General features: G+C 36.9%; 2 protein-coding genes across 8 annotated transcripts in view; one reads left to right on the forward strand and one right to left on the reverse strand.

Annotated features, from left to right (window-relative positions):
- Window positions 1-23802, forward strand: CEBPZ (CCAAT enhancer binding protein zeta). The gene is made up of 16 exons (XM_030311293.2): window positions 1-205; window positions 2434-3932; window positions 6995-7226; window positions 7806-7986; window positions 9463-9551; window positions 12640-12693; window positions 13253-13355; window positions 13459-13527; window positions 15170-15236; window positions 16307-16407; window positions 17215-17272; window positions 17552-17733; window positions 18508-18594; window positions 22282-22343; window positions 22545-22626; window positions 23625-23802. Exons 1-16 carry the CDS (start codon window positions 50-52, stop codon window positions 23762-23764), a joined length of 3162 nt encoding a protein of 1053 aa, XP_030167153.1. The 5' UTR covers window positions 1-49; the 3' UTR covers window positions 23765-23802.
- CEBPZOS (CEBPZ opposite strand) overlaps window positions 8706-25175 on the reverse strand; it is a 19511-nt gene continuing 3041 nt past the window's right edge. For 6 of the 7 annotated variants that reach the window (XM_030311308.1, XM_030311307.1, XM_030311304.1 and 3 more), the window contains 3 exons: window positions 24439-24483; window positions 23803-23887; window positions 23425-23665 (listed from right to left, as the gene is read on the reverse strand). In XM_030311308.1, the coding sequence (XP_030167168.1) occupies window positions 23805-23887; window positions 24439-24483 (128 nt within the window). In that variant the 3' untranslated portion in view covers window positions 23425-23665; window positions 23803-23804. Of the gene's footprint in view, window positions 8899-23424; window positions 23666-23802; window positions 23888-24438; window positions 24484-25175 lie in introns of those variants that run through there. The other variant, XM_030311302.1, reaches the window with a different exon arrangement.

The following is a 25175-nucleotide window of genomic DNA, read 5'->3' on the forward strand; positions in this document are numbered from 1 at the left end:
CAGGCAAACGAAAGGAGGCTCTGGGCTGTTTGCGCGTGCTGTGCTGGTAATGGCGGCCGCCAGGAAGCCTTTGGAGTTCCATGCCAAGCGGCCCTGGGGCGGAGAGGAGGCGGTAGAAGATCCGGACGAGGACAGCGAAGAGGATAACGATGAAGCCGAAAATGGGTTCTCTCTGGAGGAAGTATTACGGCTTGGAGGCACCAAGGTAATGGCCTCGGACTCAGACAAGGGGACAGAGGCGCCCGGGGTGGTCTCGCAAGTGATCCGGCGAGTGGCGTGGGAGGGTGTCCTGAACCCCGATTCCAGCTTCGAAACTGTGTTGTGCCCTTCCTGCACTTCTTTTCTACTGCTCTCTACGAGAGAAGAGTGCTTTAGAATTGAACGTGTTTACGCTATGGCCTTTCTTAGGATGTAGGTCACTCATTTTCACTGATGGATAATTGGCACTCCATAAGGTCAGAGAGGACTGACCTTTTTTGGGTCCTGACATCGTGGCATCAGTGTTCTGTACTCCAGTGCGGTTGGAACGTTAACTTCTGTCCTCACGGAGTACATGCACGTGTTTACTGTGCGCTCTAGAAGCCTTCTGCGCTCTCGGAATTTACATCCCAATTAAGGAAAAGAAACAGTAACCAACTTTTGAATGCATAGAACGTCGGATGCTGAGTAGTGCCACGGAGAAAAAGAAAATCAGAAAAGAGGGTAATGAGTGGGAAGGGCGTAACAGTTTCACATGAGGTGATCGGGGAACTCATCACGGAGATGTTTAGGCATAAAACTAGGAAAGAAAGGAGTGAGCCATGCTGCTCTCTGAACAACAAAAATGTCAAGTGTAGCTGAGGCCCAGTGAGGTAAGGAGAGAGTGTAAGAAATGAAGTAAGAAAGGTAAGAATGTAGGCCTGTCCCTGGGTTTGATGGAAAACCTTAAAAGGTTTGGAGCAAATACCTGGCAGAATTTAGCTTATTTTTTTAGTAAATGTTTGAGACTATAGCTTGGGGAGGGGGAGACATGGGGGCAGGAGAAATGCACTTTACAGGGGCAGATTCACAATTTTCCCTGTACTTAGTTTTTGAATATATAATATTTCCGATGTTACAAAAAGGTTCTCTTAAAAAGGAGGGGTACACGGTAAAAAGTCGTCTTTCCCGCTTTTATGTCCAGCCATGCAATTTCCTTTACGTTATTTTTATGTGTCTTGGATATCTTCCAAGCAAACACACAACACAGGTTCTTTTTTTACACAAAAGATACCATATTGTATAATATTTTGTGTGTCTTTTTTTTCTTGCTGTCTTGAAGATTTTTCCCTATCAGTATATGCAGTTGTGTCACTGGTTTTATTGGTTTTATGCCTGCATAAATCGTTGTTTAATCTGTCTAATCAGCCATTTATTGTGGGTTGTCAACTTTTTGCTATCTTAAATAATGCTTCAGTGAATACCTTGAAAATAAATCCTTTCCCACATTGTAAGTGTTATGTATAACCCAAATTGATAGAAATGGAACTGCTGGATCGAAGGAAGTGTGTCTTGTATTTTGATTTGAAGGTAGCGAATTGCCCTCTGTAGAGGTTGTGCTAGTTTGCATTTTCATCAACCATGTAGGAAAATGCCTGTTCCTCACACTCTCCCCAGCACCAGCTGTCATAATTTTATCTTTGCTCATCTGACACATTAGAAAATCGTGGTGGTTTTAAATCCTGTTTTCCTTTTAATGTTTTATTCATTTTGGGGAGAGAGTGCACACAAGCAGGGTAGAGGCAGAAAGGGAGACAGGATCTGAAGCAGGCTGTATGCTGACAGTACAGATTCATTTGACGTGGGGCTCGAATCCATGAACCGTGAAACCATGACCTGAGCCAAAGCCAGATACCCAACAAACTGAGCCACCCAGGCACCCCATCATTTGGATTTTTCTTAATGTCAGTGAGGTTGAGCATCCTTTCATATTTTGAAAAAAATACATTTTTCTCTGTGAACCATTTGTTTATATCCTTTGCAAATCTTTCTTTTTGGTTGTCACTTCCTTAATTGACATGTAGGAACTTTTGTATTAAATATTAAGCCCAATTACTTTGATGTCAGTTGCCATTACTTTTTTCCCCGTATTTGTGTTTTGACTTTTGCATGTTTTCTGTGAATGACAGTCATACCCATCTTTGCCTTTAAAGGCCTGCAGTGTATGTCAGATTTGGAAAGATTTTCTCTACTCTGAAATTATTTGAATTACAGTGTGCATCCTCCTATTTATGGTTTTATTTTTCACATAAATCTTTAATTCATCAAGTATTTATTTGGTTGTGGGGTGGGAGCCCAGGCAATACCACGGTAATTGAATTTAATTGCTTTTGAAGATACAGATTTCAAATTAACTTTTGAAACTTACCTAAACTGTTGGATTTGTAATTTAAACTTTCTTATGTTTTAATGCAGCAAGATTACCTTATGCTGGCTACCTTGGATGAAAATGAGGAAGTGGTGGATGGAGGCAAAAAAGGAGCAATTGACGACCTTCAGCAAGGTGAATTAGAAGCATTTATTCAAAATCTTAGTTTGGCCAAGTATGCAAAAGCTTTCTTAGTTGAAGAAGATGAACCAGCTAAAAAAGAAAATGCCAGCAAAAAAGCAAGCGAATCTAAAGTAGATAAAAAAAAGCAAAACGCAGCAGAAAGTGAAAGGACATCACTCGGTAAGGTGAAGAATAAGAAGAGGCCAGAACAGCATTCTGGTGAGAACAACAGTGCCACACCAAAAGTTAAGAAAGATAAACAACAGGACATCTTTGAATTTTGTGAGAGACAGACATTGTTGCTCAAGCCTGGAGGCAAATGGTATGATCTAGAATACAGCAACGAGTATTCTTTGGAACCCCAGCCTCGGGATGTTGTGTCTCAGTACAAAACCTTAGCTCAGAAATTGTATGAGCATGAAATCAACTTATTCAAAAATAAGACAAATAATCAAAAGGGAGCTGCTTCTACCTGGATGAAGGCAATTGTGTCGTCAGGGACGCTAGGTGACAGGATGGCAGCCATGATTCTTCTTATTCAGGATGATGCTATTCACACACTGCAGTTTGTAGAAACTCTTGTGAGCCTTGTTAAAAAGAAGGGTAGCAAACAGCAGTGCCTCATGGCTTTGGATACTTTCAAAGAGTTACTGATTACAGACCTTTTGCCAGACAGTCGGAAACTACGGATTTTCAGCCAGCATCCTTTCAACAAACTGGAACAGTTGTCCAGTGGCAACAAGGACTCAAGAGATAGAAGGCTGATATTATGGTATTTTGAACACCAGCTGAAACATTTAGTGGCTGAATTTGTGCAGGTCTTAGAAACTTTAAGTCATGATTCATTAGTGGCCACTAAAACTCGAGCCCTTGTGGTAGCTCATGAACTTCTCTGCAACAAACCAGAGGAAGAAAAGGCTCTTCTTGTGCAGGTGGTAAATAAACTGGGAGATCCTCAGAACAGAATAGCCACAAAAGCCTCCCATCTGTTAGAGACCTTGCTTTCTAAACATCCAAATATGAAAGGAGTTGTATGTGGCGAAGTAGAAAGACTGCTCTTTCGCTCAAATATCAGCTCCAAAGCCCAGTATTATGCAATTTGCTTTTTAAATCAAATGGTCCTTTCCCATGAAGAAAGTGAATTAGCTAATAAATTAATTACTCTTTATTTTTGTTTTTTTCGGACTTGTATCAAGAAAAAAGATATTGAATCAAAAATGCTTAGTGCCCTTTTAACAGGAGTAAATAGAGCATACCCTTATGCCCAGACTGGTGATGACAAAGTGAGGGAGCAGGTTGACACGCTCTTTAAAGTGCTACATGTTGTGAATTTTAATACCAGCGTCCAGGCTTTAATGTTGCTTTTTCAAGTAATGAATTCTCAGCAGACAATATCAGATCGATATTATGCAGCACTATATAGGTAAGTACATACCATTAATAACATGATTTAATAATAATGTGATTTAATATACAGCACCTACTGTGCCCCACTTTGGGGAAAAAGACTTAGAAAACTGGATTTTGGGTCCCCCTCCTCAGCAACTTGCTAATCACCGACTTTGAGTAAGTCACTTAATCTTTGTTTCCTTCTTGGAAAACTGTTAAATGTTTTGCATACATTACTTTTTGTTTTAAGAAGTTGTTAAAATTCATAAGAATACCCTCCCCAAAGAAAGCATCCATATTCTACCACCTAATATTTCAACTTTAACATTTTGCTATATTTGTTTTAAATCTTTCAAATATTAAAAAATTAGAACTGCTGGGCACCTGAGTAGCTCAGTCCGTTAAGTATCCTGCTCTTGGTTTTGGCTCAGGTCATGATCTTGTGGTTCATTGAGATCAAGCCCCATGTCAGGCTCTGTGCTGACAGGGAGGAACCTGCTTGGGATTCTCTCTGCCCCTCCCCAGTTCACATGCATACCCTCTCTGTCTCAAAAATAAACTTTAAAAAATAAAGGAAATTTTAAAAATTAGAACTGCAGTTAAAATTTCCCACCACTCCCATCCTCAGCCCTATATTTCTTCCCCCTGCCCTCACACAGCCATTTAGTAATTCATTCAACAGGAATTTTTTTTTTTTTTTTTTTGAGTGACATCTATATGCTGGACACTTATAAGTGCTCCAGCTATAGCACTGGACAAAATTCCTACCCCTAGAGGTGCTTACGTTTATAATGGGGAAGACAGATGGTACATAAGAAAGTCTGTTAGGGAGGGTTAGGGTTGCATTTTTGGAATTTTTTAGTTATTAGAATTAAGATTTTGTTTACTGAATTTTGCAATTGTCCTGACACCTATTGAGGGATGGTATTTTGAACAGTGTATAAACAAACACTTTGGAATTGTTCAAGTATACCAACAAGCTATATGTTCCTTTTTTTTTTTTTTTTTCTTTTTAGAGAAAAAGTGTGAGTGGGGGAGCAGGGCAGAGAGAAGGAGAGACAGAAACTTAAGGAGGCTTGACACCCAGCACGGAGCCTGACGCATGGCTCAGTCCTGCGACCCTGGGATTAGGACCTGAACTGAAATCAAGAGTCGGACACTTAACCGACTGAGCCATCCAGGCACCCCTATGTTCCTTTCTAATTCATTTTACTAATTTTACATACATGTATTTTATAAGAAATACAATGTGCTAATTAATATTTTGAACTTAAGACCCAGCGCCTGGCTTTGAGTCCCAGCCATTAGTTTGCTGTGTAACTTTGGACAAATTACTTAATCCTCTTTAAAACCCTGTTGATAAACATGATTGATCCCATTTTACTGTGGCCCAGTTTGTCTGTAAAATGGAAAGGAGTGCACCTCTCCTGTAGGGTTAATTGTTCTAAAATTTCCCAAGGTTACATAGCTAAAAAATGACAGAACTGGGGCTTTATTGAGTCCATGTATATGTTAAACCATGTAATCTTCACATGTATGTTGTGTTTAATAATGCCTCATATACAATAAGTGCTCTGCAAGTGTTGGCTGCTATTGTTATTCATGTTACTCACATGAATTTCTTCCCTTTAACACCTCTCCAGTCTGTGAGGTACAGTGATTTGTGCAAAATCACACAGACATGACAAGGCCAACTGAGATGGCAAATCCTGGACTTCGAGCTCTGGGAATTCATAATGTTGCACGGTACTGACTGCACTGGTAAACTAAAGAAAATCTAAGAATCCTTTCCATAACTCCTAACAGTCTACAATTTTTTTACGTAATAAAAACTTCTTTACTTTGGAAAGAGTTCCAGGACTGAAAATGTAGAGGTTTCAGGGTCCTAGGGTTTTTTTTTTTTTGTAACTTTTGATGGTCACAAGAACCTTTTGGACAACATTTAGAGTCTATTGGAAACATACTTTTCTAATATCCATTTACTATCTCAGTGTTTAACACAACAGTCTAATATCTGAGGAGTACATTCTTAAATTCTTTAAATTATTGCTTGCCAGGAGCTCTCACAGATGTATCTCCTCAAAGGGCATCTAAGCCTTCTTATAGTATTTTATTTTAGCAGAATTCCCTATAAACAAAAATTCCCTAATATTATTTGAAGGATAAAGGAAACAGATGATTTCGTTTACAAAAATACGATTTATCAAAAACTTCCAGAGCATGTTCTCTGCCAAGTGGTGGGGACACACCTATCTAAACTCTCAAGTGTTTTAAAAAATGAGTCATAAAACAGATGGAAATACTGACAATTTTAAATGTGCAGAGAGAAAATTGAATATCAAAGATTAGATAATATAGGAGATCTCAGAATATCACCAGAATTACAGAACTGACAAATGGGGAAAACTGAGATGCAGAGCAATATGAAAATGTTTCACAAGATGAAATATTTCCATTTCTAGTATTAACGGGAAAAAGTTAATAGAAGTGCTTAGAATAAGAAATAATACTGCACATGAGCATATACCAAGGATTGTGTTAATTCTGGATATCCTAATGTCTGAAGCATCTCTAGGATTCAGCAACTAGGATAAAGACAATTTTAAAAGTATCATGTTCGGTTTTCTACTCTACATGTGTGTTTTTCATTAGAAATATGTCGAGGCTGCCTCTGGTCCCCAGGTAGGAGGTAGTACTACAAGGATAGGAAGAGCCCTGGTCTAGTCCACTGCTTTCATAAGTCAGTTTTCATTATTTGGTTTTGGATTAGCCTTTCATGTACGGTTTTGTATCCATATAAAAATTAGGCTGTTATCCTAGAGAATGGAGAAACACTTGGAAAAGAAACCCACAAAAAGCCTCTTTCTCCTGTGATAACTCCCGCCCCCCCCCCCCCCACACACACACACACCCGACACCCCCAAGATCATCATTCTTTCTGTTTTGGTCATTGACTTCCATTTTACCAGAAATAGTCTCTTGTTGTAAAATAAACAGGAAGGTTATCCCTAACTAAGATGAGGTTAGCAGCTGCCTCTGCTGCTGGTTGTGGAGGTATTTTATGAATAAATATTTGATCTTGTTTTTGTTTTATAGGAAGATGTTGGATCCAGGGTTGATGTTGTGTTCTAAGCAAGCCATGTTTCTTAATCTTGTCTACAAGTCTCTGAAAGCGGACATCGTGTTGCGCAGGGTCAAGGCTTTTGTGAAGAGGTTACTCCAAGTTACTTGCGAACAGATGCCACCATTCATATGTGGAGCTTTATATCTTGTGTCGGAGATCCTTAAAGCAAAACCAGGTTTAAGAAGCCAACTAGATGATCATCCGGTATATTTCACAACTGCTTTTTAAATCGAGTGGGTTCTGAAATATATTGGTATTTTCTTCTTTGCTTCAATAACTTAGTTCTCTGGAACATGAACAAGTGTGAGTCTTGGATTTGGACAGACCTAGATTTTAATCCCAGGTGTACAGTTTACTAGGTGGGCATGTTGCTTGATCCCTTTACTCATAATAAACTGTACTAAACTAAAATTATATGAGGTGGTTACAGATAGTTACAGAGCTAGTAGATCTCTTAAACCTGTTTCCTTGGTTGTGAAATGGACATATCAGCACCTACTTCATAGGGTTATTTATAACATGTCAGAAATTTGAGGGCTGAATGTTTTCATGTAAAAAAAAAAACAAAAAAAATCCCCAAAGTCTTCAGGGAATTGTGGCTGAAAACTTAATTCCTTTTACATTTAGGAAAAAGAACATGGAATCCTCTCATTATCAATTTGATTGATGGAACTTTCATGTTTCACCATTATTGCAATAAGTGGATCTTCTTCAGAACTCCCTCACTTAACTAAATACAGACTTTCAGCTGATTAATGTAGATTTATTAAAACATTGTTTTAGGAGTCTGATGAAGAGAATTTTATTGACATAGGAGATGATGAAGACACAGAACAATTCACTGATGCAGATAAAGAAACAGATACAGTAAAAAAAGCTGAGATAGAAGAAACTGTGTCTGACGGACCTGTGGGGACAAAAAAATCAGAGTCTGCTTCTTGGGTGCACTTTGATAATTTGAAAGGTGAGTTTCTTAATCTTCAAATTTTTCTCTTGAACTTTTAAACCAGGGAATTGGATTCCCCTTTGATCTTAATAGAAATTAATAGTATACCATTTTAGAAGACCTCAGTATTTCTTTCTTTCTTTTTTTTTTTTTTTTTTTTTAAATAGAGCTTTTTTAGGGGCACCTGGGTGGCACAGTCGGTTAAGCGTCCGACTTCAGCCAGGTCATGATCTCGCGGTCCGTGAGTTCGAGCCCCGCGTCAGGCTCTGGGCTGATGGCTCAGAGCCTGGAGCCTGTTTGTGATTCTGTGTCTCCCTCTCTCTCTGCCCCTCCCCCGTTCATGCTCTGTCTCTCTCTGTCCCAAAAATAAATAAACGTTGAAAAAAAAAATTTAAAAATAAAATAAAATAGAGCTTTTATAACCAGATATATTCAGGAACTTAGAACTAAATTTTTAATATAGTGAATCACTGATCTGTTTAATAATAATATTATAGATAATAGCACGTTTTAACAAATTTTTTTTTAATTTTTTTTTCAACGTTTATTTATTTTTGGGACAGAGACAGAGCATGAACGGGGGAGGCACGGAGAGAGAGGGAGACACAGAATCGGAAGCAGGCTCCAGGCTCTGAGCCATCAGCCCAGAGCCCGATGCGGGGCTCGAACTCATGGACCGCGAGATCGTGACCTGGCTGAAGTCGGACGCTTAACCGACTGCGCCACCCAGGCGCCCCTAATAGCACGTTTTAAAGTAATTTAGATCTTAAAAAATAAAGCAAATACCTTTTGGAAATGCAGCTTCTTCATTTGAGGCTCTAAAAGAAAAGCACACTAACCTTGGAGATCAAGAAATGGGCCAGATCCATTTCTTCAAACTTGTCATGGGACTCTTAGTCAAATTATTTCATCTCCCCAGATTCAGTTTGCCTGTGAAATATAAAAGAAGTATGATAGCAAGCAGGAAAGTTTTTAAAAGAATCCATCAGAAAGATGATGAGCATGTACATTGTGAAGTAGAGACATTGTGATCTGTTCTGAAAGTTCTCTTAAATTTTTCATCCTGAGTTTCTGCAAACATGAAGATAATGTAAAACTTGTTTGAAGTGAGAATTATTTCTGCACATAATTTAATAACAAATATTCAGTGCTCTTAAAGTTCTGAAAGAATTTAGACGTATTTCATCATGTTATTTGCCATTTTAACACTAACGACCTAATTGACCCAGATTTGGGTACCTTTTGCTGCCTGGTTTATTCAGTTTGCTATTTCAAGGTAGCAAATGCTATTTTGGGTACCATAACTAATTCTCGTTGGGGCTTAGAATTTTTAATCTAGGTAGATACCTGGCTAACTAAGAATGTTGAAAATTGTAGTTACATTACATATACACATACATATTATAGTTATTGGAGACATTAATGGTGATAGCTTTTAGTGAACTCTTGGGCTGGGAATAAAGCATTTGAGAAATAGTATTTTTTTATTCTCAGGTGGCAAAAAGTTAAAGACCTATGATCCATTCAGTAGAAACCCTCTGTTCTGTGGAGCTGAAAACACAAGTCTTTGGGAACTCAAAAAGGTAAAGTAATTTTAAATTGTCTTTTAATTCAATAGCGCTTTCTATTTGCCCTCATGGATTTAACACTTTGAAGTTTCATTTTTCTTGTAAATGATAGTGTTTACTTGCTTAGACATTAGTTAGTTGGCATAAGGAACCAATTTGAAGTATGTCACCCAGCTGTAATGCTTTATAACTCATACTTCTGTGGCCTCTGCTAAACATTAAATTTACACATTTATTTATTTGTTTGTTTGTTTGAAGTTTATTTAAGAGAGCGTGCATGTGCGCACGGGAGGGGCATAGAGAGGGGAGAGAGAGAATCCCAAGCAGGCTCTGCACTGTCAGCGCAGAGCCCACTGCAGGGCTGAAACTCATGAACTGTGAGATCATGACCTAAGCTGCAATGAAGAGCCGGACGCTTAACCGACTGAGCCATCCAGGCACCCCTAAATTTACGCATTTATACGTTTCTACATTCACATGTAGAAAATCTTAAATAATGCGCATGCAAAATTAATAAATAATAAATGTAACATCTTAATACTAATAAAAGAAATTGTGTTTTTAGCAGGTTATTGCATATAAGGACTCTATATAAAGGGTAAATTTTGCTTCACGCATTAGATCTCCCTGAGAAGTTTTGTGTAGATAGAACTATTTACAAATATAGTTACTTTTTAAAATTTTTTTTTCTTTTTTTTTTCTTTCAACGTTTTATTTATTTTTTTGGGGACAGAGAGAGAGCATGAACGGGGGAGGGGCAGAGAGAGAGGGAGACACAGAATCAGAAACAGGCTCCAGGCTCTGAGCCATCAGCCCAGAGCCCGACGCGGGGCTCGAGCTCCCGGACCGCGAGATCGTGACCTGGCCGAAGTCGGACACTTAACCGACTGCGCCACCCAGGCGCCCCTATAGTTACTTTTTAAATGCATTAGAGAAGGGGCACCTGGGTGGCTCAATCTGTTAAGTGTCCAACTTTGGCTCAGGTCATGATCTCACAGTTTTTGAGTTCAAGCCCCGTGTCCGGGTCTGTGCTGACAGCTCAGAGCCTGGAGTGTGCTTCAGATTACGTTTCCATCTCTCTCTGCCCCTCCCCTGCTCACACACTCTCTCTCAAAAATAAATAAACGTTAAAAAAAAGTTTTTTTAAATAAATGCATTAGAGGAATTAATATATTCAATAAACTTTCTATGTTACCTTTGGTTAAACAAGTGCTTCATTATAGACTCCTGTGTGTCCTTCACACCTTTTCAATGAGTCTACAAGGTCACAGCTACTTTCATAGTGACACCAAGGCACATTATTTGCCTTTGTAACTGTGTTGACCGTGGTACTGATGATATTAAAATGGATAAAATTGTTTGTGCCTTAGCACACATAGGGACAGTAGCACCATACTGCATTCATGGCCATTATATTCTTCATTACCACTTACTTTCCAAGAAAAACCAAAAAAAGCCAGTATCACATAGGAATGATGAAACACGAAAAATTAGTGATGATCTTTACCCTAGAGTACATGTCTTTTTATATTCTGTGTGCATATACAGCAAGAATCCATAACATACTTGTGCATACCTAAGTAAGTATGAAGGTTTTCTCGTGTCTTAGGAAAAGTACATGTGTAGTTTGTTGTAAGCTCAACTAGCTGCTCTTTTCATGAAAGACTGGCTGACTGATAAACCGGTTATTCAGATTTGGGCATTTGGGAGACATTTTCTTGAAAGTGAATGAAGTGAATCTCTCATTTCAAGTGAAACAGCTGACAGTACTTATGGTCAGTGATAAAATTCAAGCTTTTTTTTTTTTTTTTAATGTTTATTCACTTTTGAGAGAGAGATAGTGCAGGCGGGGAGGGGCAGAGAGAGAAGGCGACACAGAAACCGAAGCAGTTTCCAGGCTCTGAGCTGTCAGCACAGAGCCCAATGTGGGTCTCGAACTCATGAACCGCAAGATCATGACCTGAGCTGAAGTCGGATGCTTAGCTGACTGAGCCACTCAGGCACCCTTAAAATTCAAGCCTTTAAGCAAAGACTAAAAGTTTAGAAATCTTGTAACCACCACCTTGAACTAGACATTTTCTCAATATGTAAAAACTTTTCTGATAAAATCAGTGGGATACCACCAGTGTAATTTTTGTGATAATGTAACCAGCATTTGGAAGAACTGCATAACTCAATCAGTATTTTCCAAACGACTGATGCACAGTGTTACAAAGTCATGAATAAGAGATCTATTCAAAGTAGACTAATTAATTTTAAGTAGCAAGTACGAAAAGCTGATTGATAATGGTTTCAGATTCCATATTGCAACTAATCTTCAGTTTGGGTGTAGTAGCAAAGAAGAAAATCCACAATTATGTGAAAGACTATTAGTTAACCCTCCTATTTCCAACTATGTATCTGTGTGAAGAAAGACCATTCATATACTTCCAACTAAAAATAATATGGACTACAGAAGCATGTATGCGAATCCACTGTCTTCTATTAAGCCAGCCATTGAGTAGTTTTACAAAACTGTGAAATAATTCTGCTCTTCTAATAGTTACTTATCCTGAAAAACTTACTTTTGGTAAACCCTGTTATTTACATTACTGTATAATAGGCTCATTGTTATTTTAAGTTGACTGTAAACAGTTGTGTAAAATTTTTCTGTTGTGGGGCACCTGGCTGGCTCAGTCAGAAGAGCGTGTGACTCTTGATCTCCGGGTCGAGTTTGAGCCCCCCCCTTTGGCTGTACAGATTATTTAAGTAAATAAAAACTTAAAATTCTTTTGCCGGTGGCTGGGTGGCTCAGTTGGTTAAGCATCTGACTCTTGGTTTCAGCTCAGGTAATGATCTCACAGTTCCAATCCTGCATCTGACTTTCTATCAAAATTAATAAACTTAAAAAAATGTTTTCTGTTGTAATTTCTAATTAGGTAAATAAAAGTAGATATATCCCACTTAAATTAAGGAAGCTCTTGAGGTCCCTGACTTTTAAATGTATAAAGTACTCCTGAGACCAAAATTTTGAGAATCATTCTTCTCTAATGTATTGGCTCAAGTTTCAGTTTTTTGGATTTACTGTAGTAAAAGTTGACTTTGCTCACATTTTTCTTTTTAGCTATCTGAGCATTTTCATCCCTCTGTGGCCCTTTTTGCAAAGACTATCCTTCAGGTAAGTCTAAAATACTACAAAGATAAGAAATAAGAATAAATAATCTAGTTTTAGATAATCAATAATTGGTCATACACTTGTTTTCTGTCTACCACATAGAATCATAAACATTTTCTGCTGTTGTAAAGGAGCAGTGGCTTGTCTAATACAGTGCAGCAGATAAGTCTTCCCACTCTGAGGTGAATGGAAATACAGGATATTAAAAAACTTCAGCCATTACTTAACTACATTCTGGCTTGTCTCCTGAGGAAAGAGTGCCCATTCCTTTCCCATTTGCTGTGTTTGCCACATCAGTGTTCCTGGTTAATAGATGACCTATAGTATTAATATCATTGGCCTATTGATAAAGTTAGCAGTGCATCATAAAGTACATATGTGTATATATGAGTGTGTGTGTAATTCTTCAAGTAAAGAGGGATGAGACGGATATTTGAACCATCATTTATGGCATATTTGTGCCTTTGTGCATTGTGTTTCTCCTTTTTTTTTTTTTCTTATCTGGATGCATCTATATAACTTGAGTTAAGCTCTTAATCCTCCCACCCTGTCCGCCTTTCAGGGAAATCATATTCAGTATTCAGGGGACCCACTCCAGGATTTTACATTAATGAGATTCTTAGATCGATTTGTATACCGAAATCCAAAGCCACATAAAGGCAAAGGTATGCTTCTATTTAATTATTTGGTTTTCAGTGTTGATATTTAATAAATAAAATGAGCATACAACTAGGTTTTACATTGCACTGTCTTGATTTTACATTTCAGAAAACACAGATAGTGTTGTGATGCAGCCAAAAAGAAAACATTTTATGAAGGATGTTCGTAGTCTTGCTGGTAAGCATCAAGCCTGGACAGTTGAAATGAACAAGTCAATAATACATAAGTTGTGTTATTCTTTCCTCCACTTTACCAGAATAAAACAGCACCAGAGACATTATCCATCTCTTACTCCCAAAAACGTGTATGCATTCGCGAGTTTACCATGTCTGACTGGGCTTTTTCTTTTCTTTTCTTTTTTTTTTACATTACAGAAAGTTTCAAACATATCCAGAGTAAATACACATATAGTATAATGAACCCCCTATAACTATCACCAGCTTGAACAGTTATCAATATTTTGCCATTTCTGTATCATCTATAGCTTTATTGGTGATGACCCCCCCCCCACACACACACATATAACTATCTTTCATAGTTGAATACCATCTTAAGCTCTCTAATATGGGTTCAGCAGAAAACCCACAACTGCTTTTGTCACAAAGCATCATTTCTTTTTAATAGATTTCTCCCCTTTTTTTTAATGTTTATTATTTTGAAAGAGAGTGAGCATGTGCGCACGCATGCAAGAGTAGGGGAGGGAAGGGGCAGAGAGAGAATCCCCAAGCAGCAGAGCCCAACGTGGGGCTCTATCCCACAAACTGTGAGATCATGACCTAAGCTGAGATCAAGAGTCAGACGTTTAACCAACTGAGCCACCCTGGCGCCCCACAAAGCATCATTTTAAACTAGCTGATAACCTTCTGTGGGTTTTGAGTACCCATCTTGTGGACCTGATTCTGTTTCTGTATTCAGATATTTCTTTATATAATAAGTCACAGCTTTTTGTTCAGAGACTAGGGTTAATTTGCACCTTATAAATCATTTAATTCCCAACTGATTTCACAGAGACCCAGAGATGTAAATGGACTTGCCCAAAGTTAATAGTTAGAATTCACCCAAATCTGCTTTTAATCAAGAGGAGTTAGAAAATTTTATTCAGAAGAGGGAAAACTAATATTCCTATAGTGCCTTGTTGTTGTTCCTTAGTTTCCGTCTTAGTATTATGTAAAATTGTGGATAATTCTGTTTACGTTTACTTCCTGTTCCAGAATGGCAGGCATTATTGTCTTTTTTCTGAGATGAAAATGTCAAGTTTAAAGTGATTATTAAGAGAACTCTAATTTTCTCTTGAAATTGGGATCCTTGGGGCGCCTGGGTGGTGCAGTTGGTTAAGCGTCCGACTTCAGCCAGGTCACGATCTCGCGGTCCGTGGGTTCGAGCCCCGCGTCAGGCTCTGGGCTGATGGCTCAGAGCCTGGAGCCTGTTTCCGATTCTGTGTCTCCCTCTCTCTCTGCCCCTCCCCCGTTCATGCTCTGTCTCTCTCTGTCCCAAAAATAAATAAAAACGTTGAAAAAAAAAAAAAAAGAAATTGGGATCCTGGATGCAGTTGGAGGACAATGAGAGAACCATGTTCTTTCTCTGTGATGCACTGGTGGCTGCATACTTCATTGTAGCTGACAAATAGTTTCAAATGTTGGGTCTTCTGCACTCAGACTTTTCCAGAGATTGTCCTATGCACTAGAAGATGCCTTCTGTCCATCTTCCTTAACATTTTGAGACTTTAGAGTTATAGGTATGCTGTATGTAGTCTTAAGAGCTTGAATAACATAAAAAAGGATTACTTTAATAAAATTTTTGTCTTAATCTGTTTTCGTAGTGAACAGTAAGGAGTTCCTTGCAAAAGAAGAAAGCCAAATACCAGTGGATGAACTATTTTTCTACAGGTAATATACTTAATACAGTTTCATTTGGGGTACTATTAAAATTGAAATTTTTAGATTCCATAAAATGTTTCATTAACATAGGTGTGTATTGAAAAGATTAGAAGGTAGGTTTTTTGTTGTTTTGCAAAGGGAATTTATAAATCATTCAGTTTGCTAATCTTAAGATATCTAAGTGAAATCTGGGGCACCTGTGTGTCTCAGTTGGCTGAACGTCTGACTCTTGATTTTGTCTTAAGCCTTGCCTCAGGCTCTGCTGAGTGTCAAGTCTACTTGGGATTCTCTCTCTCCCTCTACCCCTTTCCCCAGCTTATGTGCATTCTGTCTCACCCACTTTTTCTGTCTCTCAAATTAAAAAAAAAGGATATGTAAGTGAAACTTAAGAACAAGTAAATTTGGGGGAATTTTTTATGACTCTTGACTTTATGAAACTTATCTTTCTTATTTTTTTAATATAGTAATTGTCTTATAGGCTTTAAATCTATTACCAGTCTAACATAATAAGCAACTCATGAGTAAGTTGTCTAAAACATGGTTCTAAGCAGAATTAGCAAAATTCACTGTGCTGCTGTAGAGAGAAGTCCTAAACCTACTAGTACTGTTATCATTATCTGATTGGTTAATTCCACTTGATTTGATTTGCTTTTTAAAAAACATTTTGTGTGAAGAATTTTGAGGGTATGATCCCATTTGCAGAATGCCAAGTTTCACCGTACCCTTGTAAGAGGATGCATCTGACTGATAAAATATTGTGATTAGATATTCTCTAGAGTCACAGTTGGTCTTATTCTAACACTTAGATCGTTAGTGTTGATGCTAAAACAACTTTTTACTATGCCGTTTAATTAAGATGAAGTGTTTTTATGAAATCTTTGAAATGTATTATACTTCACATCCAGAGGCTTCTATTTTAATTCAAAACTTTTTCTACAATAAATGCAAATTTTAGTCATTTATATCCAGCTGAGTTAAGTTTTTACATTTGTTTGTGTCACTGGTCATAGGTGCTTTAATTATAGTTAAATGGGCTCTTTCATAAAATTATCAAATATATAACATCTGTTTTATTTTAGATACTATAAAAAGGTTGCTATTGTTAAGGAGAAACAAAAACGGAATGCAGATGAAGAAAGTATAGAAGATGTGGACGATGAGGAATTTGAAAAGATGATTGGTAATTTGTTTTTGTCAGCTCTTCAATTTGTAAAATAATCTATTTCTATTTCCTTTTAGAATATTGGAATATTAGTTGTAGTAATAATCTTAGTTTTAGAAAAATCATTTAGCTAAGAATGCCATGAAAATGACAACAGAGGATTGAGAAGTACCTTGGTGGCATACGGTAGTTCACCTACACTTGCTCCAGAGAAATGTATGGGATTGTGCATGGACTATTAATGGGAAAAATAAGTTTGTATTTACATGGTATGTATTCCTTCTTAAGGCCTAATCTCTTATAAAAGAGAAGCCATTGTTACTTTTACTAATAATCTCCTTGCACTATTCGTAGCAGTAGTCTGCTGTTTCATCTGTTTTACCTTTGTGATCCACAGAGCTAGAAAAATTTTAATCTATACTTAGGCTAAAACAAAAAATGGGAAATTAGAAAAGCTTACATTGAGTTTGTTTTTCTTGTGCATCGTATAGATAGAATACCGTAAGCGCTTAAACAACAACCACTTAAAAGGACTACACATTGCTAAGTATTTTGATATTTACCCTCTTTCCATAAAAGAGTTGTAGAAAGAAGTTGAAATTAACTGGAATCCACTTTAGTTTGGGGATTTAATTAAGGTCAGTATATTCATAGGTTTATGTAGATTAATCAAACACACCAGCAGTAATCAGATTTATATCGTTTTGGTGTTTGCTTGTCATAACTAGCACAATCATAACTGTGTTAATTGATTCAAATAGAAGACATAGGTCAACTTTGTTATTCCTTGCTATATCTGACAATTTGTATATTGTTCTCTGACAGACACATTTGAAGATGATAATTGTTTCACCTCTGGAAAGGATGACCTTGATTTTGCTGGGTAAAATACTTCAACTTTTTTGGTCTTTTCTTAACTTTGTTGTTTTCTCAGCATTTCCCAAATTGTCCTCAGAACAGTAAAGTACAGGACTATGATGTGTAGAAGAAGTTTATTGAAATAAGTTTGGGAAATGAATTTGTACTTTCATTTTAGACCTTTGTAATACACATTAGTGTATTAAATAGAGATTCTGTGCTCTTATTAGCCTAGTACCCTCTGGTCACCAAAAAACACTTAGGAAAACAATGTTCTCCATTACAAGTTTTTGGTTTTCTTCAGCAACATGAAAAAGAAAAAAAAAGGTGCTAAGGAAGACCCAGAAGATGAAGATTCAGAAGGCAGTGATGATGACCTATTTGATAACTTAGATGATGATGAAGTTTCTTTAGGAAGTCTGAATGAAGAATTTACTGAAATTGATGAAGATGGAGGAACATTCATGGATGTGTCGGATGAGGAAAGTAAGGGCATTTTTTAAATATGGGCCAAAAAAACATATCTTCCTTTATTCCTCAGTGTAAGCTAGTTTTTCTACTACAGTGGTTTTTTTTTTTTTTTTTTTTTACATATTATCCTATATTCAAATTAATAATGAGATCGGCCAAAAATTTAAATAGGACCTTTTCCCCTCTTATTTTTATTTGGAACTGAAGGGTTTTTTGTGTTTTTTTTTTTTTTTCTTTTAAAGAGTTGAGTTTTGGGCATTTATTTATATGTGTATATACATTATATATATATACACACACATATATACATATATACACATAAATATATATATATGTGTATATATATTATTTTATTTTAAGGAGCATGAGCTGGGGAAGAGGGGCAGAAGGAGAGGGGGGGGGGAGAGAGAGAGAGAGAGAGAGAGAGAGAGAGAGAAAGAGAGAGAGAGAGAGAGAAAGAAATATGAATCCCAAGCAAGCTCCATGCTCAGTGCAGAGCCCGATGCAGAGCTTGATCCTACTACCCTGGAATCATGACCTGTGCCAGAATCAGGAATTGGACACCCAACCTACTGAGTCACCCAGGTGTTTGGGCTTTTATTTTAATCAGCACTTAAGCTGTCTCTTCAATACCTGTTGAGCTGTTACGTTCCCCTTTTTAAATTTTAGAGTAGTAATTATTTCTAAAAGTTAGTCAAAATAATCATTTTTCTTAGCCCAGTGGCAGTTCTGTTTTTTAAATTGCTTAATAGCATGGTGTTGTTTTTTGTTTTGGGTTTTTTGAAATAGAAGTTGATGACGTCAGCTCCAAAATCAATACAAAGAGAAGCAAAAGGAAAGGTGCAAATGATTTGGACTTTGCTGGATCATTTCAAGGTAAGGAATGCATTTACTCTCTTTTAAACCTAAACAGTGGTTATGGGAAAGTTACCACTCATTATTATTTTGGGAAACTTCTTAATTGGTTAGTACAATTTAGTTTTTGTTTTTATAATGGATAATAACGGTTTTCTCTATTTTTAATATGTGAAAGTTGTTTGCCACATATGCCTTCAATTATTTTCTCTTCATAACTTTTTTCTTATTTAAATCTCTCGATCATCTATAAAGTATATCATAACAGATTATGCCTTTTAATGTTAACACTTGTAAAGTGGTAATAAAAGAAAAAGGTACTGTATCAGGTGACAATTTTAACTTTTTGATAAATGTATAGAAAGCAAGGGGCTCCTGGGTGGCTCAGTGGGTTAAGCGTCTGACTTTGGCTCAGGTCATGATCTCACAGTTTGTGTGTTCAAGCCCCACATCAGGCTCTGTGCTGACAGCTCAGAGCCTGGAGCCCATTTCACATTCTGTGTCTCCTCTCTCTACCCTTCCCCTGCTTGTGCGCTCTCACTCTCTCTCTCTCTCTCTCTCAAAACTAAACATTAAAAAATTTTTTGTGATGTAGAAAGCATTATATTTTATTCCTGAAATCTGTGATAAATTCATAGGCTTACTTTTTTTCTATGCTTTGCTTCTAATGTCTCATTTCTGCTGACTAATAAATACTGATAACGAATAAAAATAGATTTGCAAAGTTAAAAATAATTAAAATGCTTGACAACATTTCTTTTAAAATTAAATGTTAAAATATTTTGGACATTAAATATTTTTGCTAGTAAGTATCAAAAATAGTAACTATATTTTGGTAGTAGTCTCTCAGACATTTATACCTGCAAAACTTTTATAAGCCCTTTCAAGTACTGACAACCATAGTCCTCTTAATTAGATTGACTTACCTGATATGTAAATGATAACATTATCTTTCAGATTTTGTCATCCGTTGAGTGGTGTAAGGTGGCAATTTAATACTAGCCTGTTCTCAAATATAAGACAGCTTTCCCCAAAATCATCTCCAAAAAGAAACATTGGGGCTCCTGACTGTCTCAGTCAGCAGAGCATGCAACTTGGAGTTCTAAGTTTAAGCCCCATGTTGGGTGTAGAGATTACTTAAAATTATGAAAACGGCACCTGGGTGGCTCAGTCGGCTAAGCATGCAACTGTTTTGGCTTAGGTCATCATCTCACAGCATTCCTGAGTTCAAGCTCCATGTCAGGCTCTGCACTGAGTACAGAGCATGCTTGGGATCTCTCTCTCGCTCTCCACCCCTCCCCCCTGTGCTCTCTCAAATAAGTAAACTTAAAAATGTTGCTTTATCGTTAAGTCCTACTGAGACTTTCATTAAAAGATGCGCTCTCAGTGACCTTACTATTATTTCTGAAGACCAGAGCCTGAAAGATGTTAGATCTCAGCTGACAGTAGTTTTGAATTAAAGGATACCTGACATAATTGATTAAAACAAAAGAAGGCAGAGGAATTTCAAACATTGATAAATTGCAGAGGGAGAGGTGGGTGGTATTCACCCTATATTTGCAAATGTTGGATATCCTTAAGGATAAACAAACCTTAAGGCAACTTTAAGAGGGCAGTAACAGGGCTCACCAGTTGAAGTTATAGATGTATACATATAATGTGAGTGAACACCAAAAACGCGTTTCCAAGTGCTATACACAAATGGGAATTTTAGCTAAAGAGAAAATACTCAATAACAGTATCCCATTTAAGGATACACAAAATTTGAGATGAAATGCTGTAGAAACTATTTTATCAAAAGTGGCTTTGGTATCAATGCACAGACTTTACATGATTGTTAGTAGCACCATTATTATTAACCGCCAAAAAGTGGGAACAGTTTAAATGTCTGTTGACTAAAGAATAGATAATGGAATATTATTCAGCAATAAAATGGTATTAAGTACTGATCTGTTACATGTTATAACATGGATGAGCTTCAGAAATACTACGCTAAGTGAAAGTAGCCAAATACAGAATACCACATAATGATCCCACTTACATGAAATAACCAGAAAAGGCAAAAGCCTTCTTGGGAAAAGGGCACATGACTGCAGATGGGCACCAGGATCTTCTGGAGTTGATGGAATTGTCCTAAAATTGCATTGTGATGACGTTGAACAACTCTGTAAATTTACTAAAACATACTGAATTACACACTTAAAAACAGCTGAGTTTTATTATGAATTTTATTCCCTAATAAAGCTATTTTAAAAATTGGCCCACTATGGGGTGTCTGACTCTTGATTTTGCCTCAGGTCATGATCTCATGGTACATGGGATCAAGCCCCATGTCAGGTTCTGCGCTGACAATGTGGAGCCTAATTGGGATTCTCTCTCTCTCCCCTCTCTCTCTGCCCCTCCCCCACTCACACATGCATATTCTCCCTCAAAAAATAAAAGTAAATAAAAATCAAAGGTTTTTTTAATGTTTGTTTATTTTTGAGAGGGAGAGAGAGACAGAATGTGAATGGGGGAGGGGCAGAGAGAGGGAGACAGGATCTGTCAGCACAGACCCTGACCTGGGGCTTGAACTCACGCACTGAGATCATGACCTGAGCCAAAGTTGGATGCTTAGCCAACTGAGTCACCCAGGTGCCCCATAGTTAATAAAAATTTTTAAAAAATGGCTCTACTAGATGCAAAGAATTTGAGTAATACTGTTTCAGAAAAAGTGAAAATGGATAAAAACAGTATTTCTAGTTAAAATCACATTATCTAAAATATATTAACTAGAAATACTGTTTTTATCCATTTTCACTTTTTCTGAAACAATATTACTCAAATTCTTTGCATCTAGTAGAGCCATTTTTTAAAAATCTTTATTAGTGTATGAATTAAAATTTAATGAATATTAGAAATAGATGTTCTAGTTTTTTATTTTGAAAAGTTTATGTTCAGAATGTGGGTGGCTCAGTCAGTTAAGCGTCCCAATTCTTGATTTCAGCCTAGGTTATGATCTCGCATTCATGAGTTGAAGACCTGTGTCATGCTCTGTGCTGGTAACGCAGAGCCTGCTTGGGATTCTCTGTGCCCCTACCCCTCTCTTGCGCCCAATGTCTCTCAAAATAAATAAATAAACAAACTTAAAAAAAGTTTATATTCACAATTATAAGTTGAGTTATTTTTTCTAAGGAGAACCATTTTGAGAAGTGTAAACAAAAATTTCATTTACAACATAATATACCTTCCATCACTTTCTTCACTGTTAGTCCAAAGAATAAAACCTCTGACTTAATGAGAATTTACAGTTTGCCTTAAAAATTCCAAAATTCATCCATATCACCCTTAGAATTAATCTTGCCTGATACTATGAAATTAGGTAAACCTTGATCAGTGGCCAAATCGGAAAGGCAGTCAAGACACTATTTGTCATCTAAACAATTTTATTAGGATACAATTTTAAAAGTACTATATACCAACTCTTAAATAAAATATATTTATTTTAAAATGCCAGCTACTTAATGGTGCTATCAGGAAACTAATTCTGTATTTTAACCCCAATACAACTTTTTTACAACAAAACTATGTTGAAAGATTGTTGAATCACTGTGTCGTATACTTGAAATTAATGTAACGTGTGCCCACTATACTTCAATTTAAAAATGTTGTATTTTTCCAAAATTAATGGATTTACAATTTAATAACCTACACTTACACTTTTTTTAGGACCAAGGAAAAAAAAGAAAGGAAATTTCAATGACTCCAGCCTATTTGTATCAGCTGAAGAGGTAAGGTTAAAATACTGCTTCATGATGTTAGCTACTCTGGGGGTAACTAGCTGGCTCAGTCGGTAGAGTACAGGACTCGATCTAAGGGTTGTGAGTTCAAGCCCCATGTTGGGTGGAGAGATTAAAAAATAAAATTTTTTTAAAAAAAGCTAGCTATTCTACACTGCTTTGAGTTTTCTAATAAATGTATCTCTTTTTAAGTTTGGCCACCTACTGGATGAAAATATGGGATCCAAGTTTGATAACATTGGCATGAATGCCATGGCTAACAAAGACAATGCAAGTAAGTAACTTGAATTTTTTTTTTTTTTTTTTTTAACGTTTATTTATTTTTGGGACAGAGAGAGACAGAGCATGAACGGGGGAGGGGCAGAGAGAGAGGGAGACACAGAATCGGAAACAAGCTCCAGGCTCTGAGCCATCAGCCCAGAGCCCGACGCGGGGCTCGAACTCCCGGACCGCGAGATCGTGACCTGGCTGCAGTCGGACGCTTAACCGACTGCGCCACCCAGGCGCCCCAGTAACTTGAATTTTTATGGAGGTTTTTAAATAGCCTTAACTTACAACTTCCGAAGACGTATTTTTAGACAACCTTTTTTAGTAAGGATAAATAAAATGGTTCCTTACAACCCTGAAGGAATGGCTTTTTTCATCAGTGTCTGGGGAGCATGTAGGATTAAAAAGCATTTAGACTACAGCAATAAAGACTGTAGTTACGTTTGGGGCCCCTGGGTGATGCAGTCAGTTAGGCATCCAACTCTTCATTTCGGCTCAGGTCATGATCCCATGATTTGTGGATCCTGCGGAGCCTGCATGGGATTCTGTCTCTCCTCTCTGCCCCTCCCCCACTTGTGTACTCTGTCTCCCTCTCTCTCTCAAAATAAATATAAAAAACATTTTTTAATAAAGACTGTAGTTACTTTAAACTGTTTAATTCTTTTAGAGAGGCAGTTTTTATATATTGTGAGTATGCTTACTAGCTTTATAAGTACTTTATAGACATAATTTCTGATATTGTTACTGGCTTCTGTTCTTTTGCCAATAAAAGCGTTCAGGGGAAATAAAATCTTTAGGGTATTTGTTCCTTTGTTGACCTAGTCTTTTATTTGTTAAACAGTAATCTTTAACAATAAATGCAGAAGGAAAGCAACAAACAAGAGCAGGGGATTTGCATAGTGGATGGGAAATGAGTAAGCCATAGCAGACCAGAAGTTCTTGTTTTGTTCTGTGGGGCCAGGAGTCTACAACATGGTGTGTTCATCTTTCTTCTTCCCCACAAAGGTCTCAAACAGCTTAGATGGGAGGCTGAACGTGATGACTGGCTACACAACAGAGATGTAAAAAGTATCATCAAGAAAAAGAAAAATTTCAAAAAGAAGAGGCCAAAAACCACTCAGAAAATTAAAAAGCAAAGAAATTGATTGTTTTCTAAATAAACTATAAGTAAAATTGTACTTACTCTTAATTTTTGCTATTCAGCCATTTTTCTTGATCTTGCTCTCTGACTCCATACATTCCAGACTGTTCAATGGATTTGTAATAAACTATAAATAAAGACAGCTGTCATTTATAAAATCATGTAAAAGTGTTAAAATTAAACTATATTAAAAGAAATCAAACCTCTTTTCCTTATTTCTTAATAGTAAAGTAAAAAAGACAGTAGGATACGTATTTCACTTACAAGCCCTCTAGCATCTGTACTGTTATAATAAGCACTATTAAGCATTACTTTATAGCAGATACTGCGCTAAGTGATTACACAATGTCATCTTGTTTAATCCTTACAACAGTTCATAAAGATGGCCATTATTATCACTACTGTATGGAGAAACAGCTCCCAAGAAATTAGCAAACCAGAGGTCACTCAAGTTTTAGGTTGTGATTTGATTCCATCACCACCTCAGATAGGTTTCATTCCAAAGTCTACATTTTTAACCACTGGCTAACTACTCTTATCTCCAAATGAGAATCTTCTCCACCCTGTGTTCTCAGAGGAGCTAAAATAGGGATAGGCAGTAATTCTTGGAAATTGACACCACAAAATTAAAGTCTCAACCATTAATTGGTCATTTAAAAAATTACTCTTAAAACATACCTTCCAAGATGAAGGGGAATTTTTTGCTCATTGTTTGCCTGAAATCTGATGGAGAAAAAGTGTTAAAATTAAATATTAAAGCACAGATTCCATAATTAGTGCTAGCTTTAGGGTTTATGAGATAAGAATCTGTGTTAAGGTCCTTCTGGCAATCAGGAACTATATCCTTTTGGACAGGGTGTAAGTTGTACTTGCCTTACATGTTGCCTCCCATAGTTCCTTTTGGAGTTTTTCAAATTTGGCTTGTATACATGATGTAATTTATTTAGAAAAGGGACAAAAAGCAACTTTTCATTGTTAATGTGTTTGAGACACATTAGCTATGACGTTTGAGATAAAAAAACTGAGTAGACATATTTCTAATTCCATAGTAAGGCAAAATGGAATCCATAAAAATTCATTGTTCGATGGATTCTATTTTACCCTCTTAATATAATTAGAAACTTTAATTTGCTCTTAAATTCCATGTCGATGTTTTCTTTTACACCCTTACACTTGAAAAGTGTAGAGACTTTGTGAGATCGAATAGCATCCAGAACACAGTGTTGCACTAAAATACTTTAAGAAGACACATGATAAGTTTCAAAGATGGCCACCACCCAGGACTACTATTATCTGCTTTAGGGAAAGAAAGCAGCACTTAATAATTCAAAAAGTTGAGGACTCTAAAATTTCCCCCCACAAAATGTCAAGCACTTTCAGTGATAGCCGGTGGCATGGGAAAGGTTTTTAGTGTC

This window comes from Lynx canadensis, chromosome A3, assembly GCF_007474595.2.
Source record: "Lynx canadensis isolate LIC74 chromosome A3, mLynCan4.pri.v2, whole genome shotgun sequence".
NCBI classification, from domain to species: Eukaryota; Metazoa; Chordata; class Mammalia; order Carnivora; family Felidae; genus Lynx; species Lynx canadensis.